General features: G+C 54.7%; 1 protein-coding gene across 1 annotated transcript; it reads right to left on the reverse strand.

Annotated features, from left to right (window-relative positions):
• Nucleotides 1-333: 333 nt before the first annotated feature.
• Nucleotides 334-10183, reverse strand: HSD17B10 (hydroxysteroid 17-beta dehydrogenase 10). The gene is made up of 6 exons (XM_078876599.1): nt 10147-10183; nt 7018-7185; nt 6090-6254; nt 5266-5394; nt 3686-3794; nt 334-2415 (listed from the first exon to the last, which is right to left on the reverse strand). The coding sequence occupies exons 1-6, from the start codon at nt 10168-10170 to the stop codon at nt 2225-2227; spliced, it is 786 nt and encodes a 261-aa protein (XP_078732725.1). The 5' UTR covers nt 10171-10183; the 3' UTR covers nt 334-2224.
• Between the last annotated feature and the right edge of the window lie 2079 nt (nt 10184-12262).

A 12262-nucleotide genomic window follows, 5' to 3' on the forward strand; every position in this document is an offset into this window, starting at 1 on the left:
CTCGGCCTCCAAGTGCACCGTGCCTGGCACGAGCGCAGCAGTGGTGATGTCACCGTCACTTCATGCCATTGTGTATATAGGTGCGTTTAGTTGTGCGTCCGTCTTGATTTCTCGTCATTTTTAGAACCACTGTCATCGTCGGCATCCCTATCCAAGTCGAACACACAAGACGAAATCTTGAGTAAATTACTAATCCACAAATAACCACCCAGGAAGATCTTCTTGGTTCTTTCGGTAAAGTCACGTAGAAGGGAAGTAATAAAATAATAAAAATAAAACAAAACAATTCTCACGACGTTTCACCCAGGAAGAGACAACTTTGCGAATATTTCACGTCAAGTATTTTTTATCGCTTTATTAATCTGTAAGAATTCTTTACAAATCATTCGTGAACGCGAAACGCTTGGCGCGAAGTGAACCACGGCCAATGGATGGAGCGACGCTCACGGGGGAAAGGCAAAGTCAAAATCGTTGGACGGACGGACTGACTGACACACGATATCTCCAGTAGTTCCCAACCTCGGGGTCGTGACCTCTCCCCCAAATTGGGCTTAGCCGAGGAACGTGGTAAGCATTTATTTGTTGTGTTTAAGCAACGCACCGTGTGTGATTTCTTGTGAAATGCACTCTGCAAGGCAACTGATGTCGTTTTTTTTTTTTTAACTCGGCGATTGGTGCTGAGAAGTGCACTTTGTGGATGGAAATTAAATGGGAACTCAGCGACCAACTGAATTTGTAACATCGATGGTGGCCAGTCAGATGGGAGGCACCACTCAAAACCAAACCGCCGGGAGGCAACAATTGGTGCAAGGATGACCGTTCTTGCTGTTGAGGTGCGGTTGCTGAGCAATTCACGTAGCGACCCGTAGACTCATACGACAATTCACAGAGACACGTCGACTCACGCAAAAATAGGCCCCACAGAATTGATACCCATAGATTCACACAGACTCATAGATTTATGCAATTCGCCGAGACAGGGAATCGCACAAATACTCAAGACTTCACACAGACTCTCTCTGCCCTGTTCAAGTTGAAACTCAAGACCCGATTCCCTTTCTCTGCCTAGAACCAACTGCATCTTTTTCCCTACAAAATAGACACGCCCACATTCGATACAGCATCTTGAGATGTGGTCGTATTTCGACGCTAGATAAACCCACATCGCATTGCAGTTTAGACTGATAATGGAGTTTCTGACAATTCGATGGGATGTGAACTCCAAAATTTTAATTCATATTTTGTTTTCAGTGACACCCCGAGCCACTAGAATGTTTGTAACTCTACAAGTGAGAATCGACGATTTAATGAAGCCTTTGTGAGGGTGCGTAAAGGCGATTTCGCGAAACGAAAGTAACCCGTGACAATTACGAGCAAATCCCTAAGCAGTTCACAGTTGCACATTAATCGTGAAATTACACGCAAAAGCAAGCGAAATGTTGGACGTACGAGGTTGTTGCCTGGTACAAATGTGGCTGAAATTACAGGTAGGTAGGGAGAGAGGCAACCTCTCAATCATCCGGGGTATGGCTGAGGTGGGGGAGAGGATGATCCGGATAAAACAATGCAATTATGTAAATAAAGCTATGAAAACAATTACCGTCACGTCTCTATTGTCGATTGGCTTACTTGCCGACGTGTTTCGGGGTCGCCAAGAGCCACAGAGTCGCTGACCCTCGACGAGTGAGAAGCTCGGAATCATTATTTTAATGTGCGACGCGCACGCATGTTTCATGAATCAAAAGCGTCGTTCGAGATATTTCATCGTTATTGTTTTGTAAGTAAGGTTTCATCTGTAACCCAGAAAAAATCTGTCCAGAGTTAACTATTTTTCTCTCCCTGCCCCCCCCCCCGGCCAATCCCGCCAAATCGTTCCAAACTTGCTACGACACTGCAACCATGAAAATATCTCCGCGGCACACCGCGCGGTAGGTGGCCAAACGCACGCCAGCGGAGCGATCGCATGGTACCCGTCGAACCAATCGGACGCGACGTAACGGCCGCTTTGCCGTTTTCTCGCGGCGGTCGCGTCGAATTAGCTCGTTTAGCCCCACGCGACTGCAAAGCTCGCATGCGATTGGCCACGCGGTCCCATTGCCCGCAACTCTGCGATGGACCGTACCACTTTGCGTGGGGAACGAAAGGGGTCGCATGGAGGAGTGGGGCAAGGTTGTTGGGAAAGTCCACTTTGATTTCACCTGCTCCTCACCACTCCCCTCGCGAGTCAAGGCTGCATGCGGATGGCCCCGTCCAGCCGGATGACCTCCCCATTGAGCATGGGGTTCTCCAAGATGGACTGTACCAACTGCGCGTACTCGGAGGGGTCACCCAGGCGGCTGGGGAAAGGCACCTGGCGCGCCAGGAATTCGCGCACCTTCTCGGGCAGCGTCATGAGTAGCGGCGTCGCAAACAAGCCTGGGAGGATGGACAGACGCGCATATACAAGCACGCAGACGTATTTAGACACATTAACAGATATACATACAAACAAAAAACAAAGATCCCCCATATAGCCTTCATAGAATTTGGCAAGTGCTGTTAGCGAGCACCTATGAGGGCCAGCACGGCACACGAGAGGGTGGGTGGCCAGCTTTACGCCTGGCCGCCTTTGTCTCCCTAGTGGTGTTGTTTACACAGCGCACCAGTTACTTATTCGAGGCTGAGTCGACCTAGGGGAGGCCCAGGACTGGTTCATATATTCGTCACCGGTGTTGGCCGTGAGCGGGAATCGAACCCAGGTCGCCAGGTTCGTGGCGCGGCGCGCTAACCACCACACTGAAAACTGGACACGTGTGAAAAAGGGGGCTTCATAACTCATCAGATATCTCCAGGATAAATACAGATTCTGATTCTGACGGCAAGGGATGTTGGCCGGTGGTTTGAGCATAACAACCGAGTGGCAGCCAGAAAAGGAAGCGTAGCAGAGGAGATGGAGCAGTGAGCTCAGTCCAAGTGCACGTGCTGGGTGGATTCTTACTGGTAGGAACCTCCTGGTTACACCAGCCCACAGGGGATTATTGTGTCCATCCGTCCGTCGTGCAGGGAGGGGCTGGGTGGGGAGGGAGGGGCTGGGTGGGGAGGGAGGGGCTGGGTGGGGAGAGGCTGGTCACCCCGTGGTGCCCTTATAAAACTTAACGTTTAACCTACTCACGCCGGCTTGTGCCCGCCCTCAGTCGGGCATATTTGCGGAATACACCACGCCGTCGTTGCCCCTGGCCATTGACCGAGCAACCCAACGTTCCTACCAGCTCCCTCCGCAGGACAATGTGTTTACTGCAAGGACTGTTGAGAGATGGCGACGGCTTGGGGGAGGAGGCCTTCATCCAGGAATTAGATTGACCATGGTGGCCATGGAAATCGTGAATCTGAATTCAGACTTAAAGTGGCATCTTGGAAGTGGCTGTGGGCGACACGTCGGATTGGGCACTTCCTTCCTGAAAGTCAGCGCGTGACTTTTTGTAAGTCATGCGCTGACTTTCTTGGCGGGGGGGGTGGGGGGCGGGGAGGGTAACCCACCTAATCCCGTGATGTTTCTGCGAATTAATTTTTACACGCGACATCATTGTTGCCTCAACCACGGCTGCCGATGATGATGACGTACGGATCGGGGACGACCAGGAGTGGACGTTAGAACTCCGAGACAGGGTGTGTTTAGATGCGATCGCGCACGCTCTGGAGGCCTCACCGGGAGCGATGGTCATCACGCGGATGCCCTGGGGCGCCAGGTCGCGCGCTATCGGCAGCGTCATGCCCACGATGGCGCCCTTGGAGGCCGAGTAGGCGACCTGGCCAACCTGTGCATCGTACAACATCGACAAGACGCGCAGAAACACGCAGATGCACGCAGAGACAGACGTATACACTGCAACTAAAAACGCCATTCGCGACCGACCAAGTGGCGGTGACGTCACCACGGCGCTCATGCCAGGCTGTGTGCACTTTAAGGTCACGTGAAGTGTTGAACACCCGCTGGCAGGTCACAGGACAGACCCAGGTGCCATGGGTTGACTGAGATGACTGGCAGATAGATACACATACAGAGGAATAGACAACGGCCTTTGTAGGCGACTTTCGCGAGCACCTACAAAGGCCGGATCAGCACACGAGGGGGTGGGTGGCCACCAGCAAGCCCGGCTGCCTTTGTCTTCCCAGTGCTGATGTTTTATACACACAGTACTAGGTACTTTTTCTAAGCCAGTTGACCTCCGGGAGGCCCAAGACCAGTTCAGATATTCGTCGCTCATGGTGTTGGCCGTAAGTGGGAATCAAACTGGTCGCTGGGTTGTGTAGCGCCGTGCAGTAACCACTACGCCAGCGCTCCCCAAAAAAAACACCACGCCCGGCCGCCTTTGTCTCCCTAGTAGCGATGTTTACACATCGCACCAGGTACTCATTTTAGGCTGAGTCGACCTAGGGGAGGCACAGGACCGGTTCAGATCATCGTCACTGGTGTTGGCCGTGAGCGGGAATCGAACCTGGGTCGCCAGGTTCTTAGCGCAGCGTAGCGCTAACCGCTGCACCATCGCTCCCTAGCGCTCCCCACACACAAGCATACGCATACACATGCATACAATATGCACTGTTTGCACACGTATGAACAAACATGAATATACACACAACACATGAGTATATATGTGCACGTGTGTATGTTTTTATTCGTAACAGTGGCTTACGGTGCAACGCATAAACCATCAGCACTGGGGAAGCCAAGGTGGGCAGGCATGGTGCTAGCGACACCACCCTCCTCATGTGCCGTGCTGACAGTCACAGGTGCTACTCGCTAATAGCACTTGCACCAACACTCTGTGGGAGATCATTGTCTTGTTTGTGTGAATGCGTGTGATTGAAGGCGAGTGTGTGTGTGTGTGCACCTATGGGGAGCGGTGGTGTAGCGGTTAGCGCGCTGCGCTACGAACCTGGCGACCCGAGTTCGATTCCCGCTCACGGCCAACATCAGTGACGATTATCCCAACCGGTCATGGGCCTCCCCAAGGTCGACTCAGTCACAAATAAGTACCTGGTCCGATGTGTAAACATCACCACTCGGGAGACAAAGGTGACTGGGTGTGGGGCTGACCACCCAACCCCTCGTGTGCCGTGCCGGCCTTCACAGGTGCTCGTGAACAGCTCTTGCCCCAAAAGTCTGTTGAGGCTAAACGGGGGATCTTTGTCTTTCCAGCTAGCATGGTACAAGTGCTGTGGTGACATAACCGCCCCTTAGCGGTGAACGGGGATTGTTGTGCACAGAACCCGCGTGAGTCACACCTGCCCGTCGTACGCGGCCACGCTGGCCGTGTTGACGATGACCCCGCGCTGTCCCGAGCAGTCCGGTTCGTTACGCCCGATCTCGCCAGCGGCCAGACGGATCACGTTGAACGAGCCCACCACATTCACCTGCGCACGCCACAACCGCCATCATCAACGTCACCACCACGTTCACCATTGCCCACCGCAACCGTCGTCATCAACGTCATCATCGTCAAAATCACCACCACGTTCACCCTTGCGCACCGCAACCGTCGTCATCAACGTCGTCACCGTCTAAACCTCCCAGTTTACCTTTGTGCACCGCAACCATCGTCACCGTCAACATCACCACCACGGTCGCCCGCACGCATCGCAACCATCAACAGCAACATCGGCAAACATCGTTGGTGATCATGGTGCTGGTGGTAGCATTGGTGTTGCCGGTGATGAAGGTAGTGAAAGTGTTGGTGAAGGTGTTGACGGTGCTGGTTCCACCGATGATGGCGGTGCTGGTGGTGTTGGTGGTGTTGGCGGTGCGGGTGGTGCTGATGGTGCTGATGGTGCTGGCGGTGTTGGCGGTGTTGGTGGTGTTGGTGGTGTTGGTGGTGCGGGTGGTGCGGGTGGTGTTGGTGGTGCTGATGGTGCTGATGGTGCTGGTGGTGTTGGCGGTGTTGGTGGTGCCGGTGGTGTTGGTCGTGTTGGTGGTGCCGGTGGTGCTGATGGTGCTGGTGGTGTTGGCGGTGCTGGTGGTGTTAGTGGTGTTGGTGGTGCTGATGGTGCTGATGGTGCTGATGGTGCTGGTGGTGTTGGCGGTGTTGGTGGTGCCGGTGCAGGTGACCCACATGCAGCACTCTCTGGAAGTCAGCGAGCCCGTGCGCCGCGTTGCGCTTGAAGTTGTACGTCTTGAGGGCGATGGCGATACCCGCGCAGTTCACGGCCGCGTCCAGACGGCCAAACTTCTCCCGCGCCAAGGCCACCGCCGCCCCCACCTCCTCCTCACTCGTCACCTGCTCCCACCCAACAAAGACAAAGATCCCCGGTATAGCATGAACAGACTGTTGGGGCAAGTGCTGTTAGCGAGCACTTATGAAGGCCGGCACGGCGCACGAGGGCGTGGGTGGTCAGCACCACGCTCCGGTCGCCTTTGTCTCCCCGGTGGCGATGTTTACACACCACCACACCGGGTACTCATTTGAGGTTGAATCGACCTAGGGGAGACCCAGAACCAGTTCAGATACTCGTCACTGGTGTTGGTGGCCGTGAGCGGGAATCGAACTCAAGTCGTTGGCTTCGTAGCGCAGCGCGCTAACCGCTACACGACAGCTCCCCACCCAACATGCACACACACACGACCAGGTTCACAACGGCCCTGTTTGGAGACATTGGTGGCAGTGGTGGCAATAGTGATGGCAGTGGTGGTGATTTCAATGCCCCACTAACTTTATTCTCGCAACGGCTGATTGAATATCGTGAAATTAATCTTTGTATCGGTAGTGTTGGTGGTGGTGGTGTTGGTGGCGAGCGATGACGCGAGTGGTGTCGCTGATTCTCGGTAGTGCCGGTGGTGTCAGCGGCGGTGGCATCGATAGCTCTGGCAACACCAGGAGTGGCCTCGGTATTGCTGGTGTTGGCAGCGGTGTTGTTGGTGAGACCGGTGGCCTTGGTAGTGCTGGTGGCAGTGCTGGTGGCGGTGTCAGAATCAGTCGCCGCGATGTCATGGCAGTTTGGCGACGCCGGCGCTACACAGTTTGCCGGCGGTGCGGTACCCACGTCGGCCGGCGCCCAGGCGCAGGCGTCCCCCAGCTCGCGCGCCACTGCGGCGCCGTCTGACGAGGGCAGGTCCACGAGGATGGCGCGGCCGCCCTGGCGGACCACGCGCTCCGCCGTGGCGCGGCCCAGCCCTGACGCTCCCCCCGTCACCAGCGCCACCAGCCCATCCTGCACGCAATCACGCGGGGGGGTGAAAAGATGACGCCACTGTGTGTCCGCGCGTACAGAGGCGTGAGCGGTGCGTACAGCCGTGTGTTGTTTTGGTTGCATTACAGCACGTCCTGTCCATGTGTAGAGAAGCTCCCACGGACGCACTCGGAGACGGAGGTAAGTTAAGGGCTTTCGCCAGGGTTTATTAAAGCTTATCAATAATACACAGCAGGGTACACAACTCCCAGGGGCTAGGGGTCCTACTCTGAGTCCGGGTCCCTGCCGGCTAGCTCCGCTCCGGTCTCTCTCTCGTGTCAGATCGTGGACTCTGCCGACTCCACCGAGGGGAGAGAGAAGCACCTCTACGGCTACCACCGGCTTCTCCCCAGACTCCCTATTCGATCCCTCTCTCTACCCACTGGTTCCCTCTTCACCCTGCTTACTCTACCCGTTCCCACAGTGACCTCGCTTACGTCACGGGGTATCCCTTAAGTACCCTAGGAGACGTGACGTGATCGCACTGAACGGCACACCTGACGTCACGTCCCCATTTTACTCCTCTACACATGTATAGTGCGGGTGGACGAACTTTGACCGGCAAGTGAAGTTAGGTATTGCTATGTAGTAGCCCTGTACTTACATGCTTACGTCACTGCTCTCGGAAGGGCGTCCACGAGACGGAGAGGCTTTAGGAGGCATTATCTGCCTTCTCTTCCACGTTGCCGAGACGTCTTTGGCAGTGGTGGGCATACCCACACTTTCACCCCGACACATGCAACGTGCCCATCGACTTAAATGTTGCGCACCCATTTATACTGATTTAATGAACAGAAGAAGGGGGGTGTAAGAGACTTGTGCCAATGTTTCAACTGCCACGCCGGGAGATCGAGCCGATGGCATCTTTCCCTCGGCCGAGTCGCTTGTGGTGGTGGGATAAAAGTGTGGCTCCTGCCGCCTTTCACGACATGCCTGGTCCAGTGTGGAAGAGTAGGCCAAGTACCCTCTTGAGGTGGTTCTCTAGCGCTCCCTAAAGTGGAGACCCTCTCGCCAGCAGTGCAGTGGACAATACTACTGGACGTCGGTGAAAAAGAGCTTTATAGCTCATCGGATTCCTCCAGTAACACATTGTCCTGCGGAGGGAGCTGGTAGGAACGTTGGGTTGCTCGGTCAATGGCCTGCAGGGTCAACGGCGGCGTGGTGCATTCCGCAAATATGGCCGACTGTGAGGGCGGGCACAAGCCGGCGTGAGTAGGTTGAACGTTGAGTTTTATAAGGGCACCACGGGGTGACCAGCCCCTCCCCACCCAGCCCCTACCCACCCTCCCCTCCCTCCCCACCCAGCCCCTCCCTGCACGACGGACGGACGGACACAATAATCCCCTGTGGGCTGGTGGAACCGGTGGGTTCCTACCAGTATAAATATTGACAATGGACATTGCCGTGCTGCCCTCTGCTGGATACAGCGAAGCCCGTACAACTCGTCGAATGTGACCCATTTGTAATGGCACACGAGTAAAATTAAACAGTTGCATTTACGTATTATTCAAGGCCACGAAACTTGCTGGCATGTTACATAAATGGACAGTGGTCACACCACGCACGCACATATAGTACAGTGCTGCAGTTGCGTAACTGTACCTTACGTAACTCCGTCTCCCTCTCCAAAAAAGAGAGATAATGAACCTCTGATTTACAGCCCTTTGTCAATCCACTGCTGGATGAAGGCTTCCTTGGTAACCCCAGGTCACGCCTGCAAATTGAGACTAAACTTGGCTTCTTTCGTTTTCTCATGGTTAAACAAATCAAACTTTAGTCACATGGTTTGTTGACCATACTTTACCACACCACCCTGTTTAGTGCCGTGGTGGCTATGAGATGTTAACTACCTCGCCTGGTATACAGGAGGTTGTGGGTTCGATCCCAACCCTGACACCTGCTGTATATTTGGAGTTTGCGTGTCTCTCTCTCCCTGTGGTGGCGTGGATTTTTCTCCGGGTCCTCCGGTTTATTTCCCCTCCACGTTTAAATTGAAGAAACACACGTTTAGAGTATTTGGCTGCTAATATTTCCACGTGAAAAGCCACAGTGTTGAGCTATCGTTTGTGGTAGCCAGGTCGCTTCTGAAAAATATCTACAAATAAGTTTAAAGTGACAGCGACTGTCACTACTGACCTGTCCTCACTGTGTGATTGTCTCACCTGATGACGGACGCTTGTGTTGCGCCCGAAACGTCGTGATATATTTTACTTTCTACCTACGTGACTTTACCGAAAGAACCACAGTGTATGGATCCCTGCAGTCACGAAAACGTCAAATCCAGATTAACCTGTCCTCACCATAACAGCATGGAAGTCACCACTATATCTGGACAGCTAGCGGAGTTTAGTTTAAAACCCCAAGGCAATTACCACCATCATCACGCAAGGTCGATAAAAGCTCGTACCACTTCGTAAGAAATAACAGCGCTAGTCTTGTTATTAAAGTGTATTTCGCGTGCCCAGTTGAGAACTCGTAAGGGGTGAGGATGTTACGGTAAAATGCTGTCGTCTCGTTCGCAAGTGGCATATGGATGGATGTACTGGCCACGTCACCGCAATGTGGAATTTACGCTGCTACCCCGAGGCAGCCAGCGAAGAGGTACGCTGGAAATAATATCTTGAAGCAGCGAGGCAATAATTCATTGATCACAGGAGACAGAGCGAGCAGAACGCAGAGCACAATCAGCCGCGGCCTGGTCGGTATGGAAGCCTACGCTCTTGCCTGATCGCGATGCCGGCTTTACCGCGCCAACTACCGCTACGGCGAGTGACCCCACCACCCCCGCCGCTTATTCCTCCAGTTTCCGACCTCGATATTTACCGAGAAGCTCGTGCCTCAATGCGCATCGCATTGCCGAGGTAGCGCCTGACTCTTACGTCGGAGTTGACCGCCGCGGCTTAAGGACGCAACGCAGAGGTCAACCACGGCCCTGCCCCTTACCTTCACCAGCCTCATCGCCGCCATGTTGAGTGAGGAGTGCTCGAAGGGGCGGGTCACGCGTGACGTCACGGGCGTGACGTCACGGGCGCGGCGACCAATTGGGGAAGCCGCGCTCGTGGGCGGGGTGTGCGGGGAGGGGCGTCGTTCGCGCGGGAGATTTGAATTTGATCCGCCGCCGAAAGCCACGTTGAGCCACGTGTGCGCCTACGGTGGGCCCCTCCTCCCTCCCCTGTCGACTGTGGGAGAGTGTGTGCAAGGGGTCGTGGAGTGAGATAAGAGGGGAGAGGTAGGAGAGTGCGTGGAGGGGAGTAGAGTGAGATAAGGGAGAGGTAGAGAGTAGGTGGAGGGGAGTAGAGTGAGATGAGAGGGGAGAGGTAGGAGAGTGCATGGAGGGGGTTAGAGTGAGATGAGAAGGGATAGGTAGGAGAGTGTGTGGAGGGGAGTAGAGTGAGATGAGAGGTAGGAGAGTGCGTGGAGGGGAGTAGAGTGAGATGAGAGGGGAGAGGTATGAGAGAGCGCGGAGGGGAGTAGAGTGAGATGAGAGGGGAGAGGCAGGAGAGTGCGTGGAAGGGAGTAGAGTGAGATGAGAAGGGAGAGGTAGGAGAGTGTTTGGAGGGGAGTGGAGTGAGATGAGAGGGGAGAGGTAGGAGAGTGTGTGGAGGGGAGTAGAGTGAGATGAGAGGTAGGAGAGTGCGTGAAGGGGAGTAGAGTGAGATGAGAGGGGAGAGGTAGGAGAGTGCGTGGAGGGGAGTAGAGTGAGATGAGAGGGGAGAGGCAGGAGAGTGCGTGGAGGGGAGTAGAGTGAAATAAGGGAGAGGTAGGAGAGTGCGTGGAGTGGAGTAGAGTGAGATAAAGGAGAGGTAGGAGAGTGCGTGGAGGGGAGTAGAGTGAGATAAGGGAGAGGTAGGAGAGTGCATGGAGGTGGTTAGAGTGAGATGAGAAGGGATAGGTAGGAGAGTGTGTGGAGGGGAGTAGAGTGAGATGAGAGGTAGGAGAGTGCGTGGAGGGGAGTAGAGTGAGATGAGAGGGGAGAGGTATGAGAGAGCGTGGAGGGGAGTAGAGTGAGATGAGAGGGGAAAGGCAGGAGAGTGCGTGGAGGGGAGTAGAGTGAGATGAGAAGGGAGAGGTAGGAGAGTGTTTGGAGGGGAGTGGAGTGAGATGAGAGGGGAGAGGTAGGAGAGTGTGTGGAGAGGAGTAGAGTGAGATGAGAGGTAGGAGAGTGCGTGGAGGGGAGTAGAGTGAGATGAGAGGGGAGAGGTAGGAGAGTGCGTGGAGGGGAGTAGAGTGAGATGAGAGGGGAGAGGCAGGAGAGTGCGTGGAGGGGAGTAGAGTGAGATAAAGGAGAGGTAGGAGAGTGCGTGGAGGGGAGTAGAGTGAGATGAGAGGGGAGAGGTAGGAGAGTGCGTGGATGGGAGTAGAGTGAGATGAGAGGGGAGAGGCAGGAGAGTGCGTGGAGGGGAGTAGAGTGAAATAAGGGAGAGGTAGGAGAGTGCGTGGAGTGGAGTAGAGTGAGATAAAGGAGAGGTAGGAGAGTGCGTGGAGGGGAGTGGAGTGAGATGAGAGTGTGTGGAGGGGAGTAGAGTGATATGAGAGGGGAGAGGTAGGAGAGTGCGTGGAGGGGAGTAGAGTGAGATGAGAGTGAAGAGGTAGGAGAGTGTGTGGAGGGGAGTAGAGTGAGATGAGAGGGGAGAGACAGGAGAGTGCGTGGAGGGGAGTAGAGTGAGATGAGGGAGAGGTAGAAGAGTGCGTGGAGTGGAGTAGAGTGAGATGAGAAGGGAGAGGTAGGAGAGAGCGTGGAGGGGAGTAGAGTGAGATGAGAGGGGAGAGGTAGGAGAGTGCGTGGAGGGGAGTAGAGTGAGATGAAAAGGGAGAGGTAGGAGAGTGCGTGGAGGGGAGTAGAGTGAGATGAGAAGAGAGAGGCAGGAGAGTGCGTGGAGGGGAGTAGAGTGAGATGAGAAGGGAGAGGCAGGAGAGTGCGTGGAGGGGAGTAGAGTGAGATTAGAGGGGAGAGGTATGAGAGAGCGTGGAGGGGAGTAGAGTGAGATGAGAAGGGAGAGGCAGGAGAGTGCGTGGAGGGGAGTAGAGTGAGATGAGGGAGAGGTAGAAGAGTGCGTGG

The sequence above is a fragment of the Lampetra fluviatilis genome, chromosome 44 (assembly GCF_964198595.1).
Source record: "Lampetra fluviatilis chromosome 44, kcLamFluv1.1, whole genome shotgun sequence".
NCBI lineage: Eukaryota > Metazoa > Chordata > Hyperoartia > Petromyzontiformes > Petromyzontidae > Lampetra > Lampetra fluviatilis.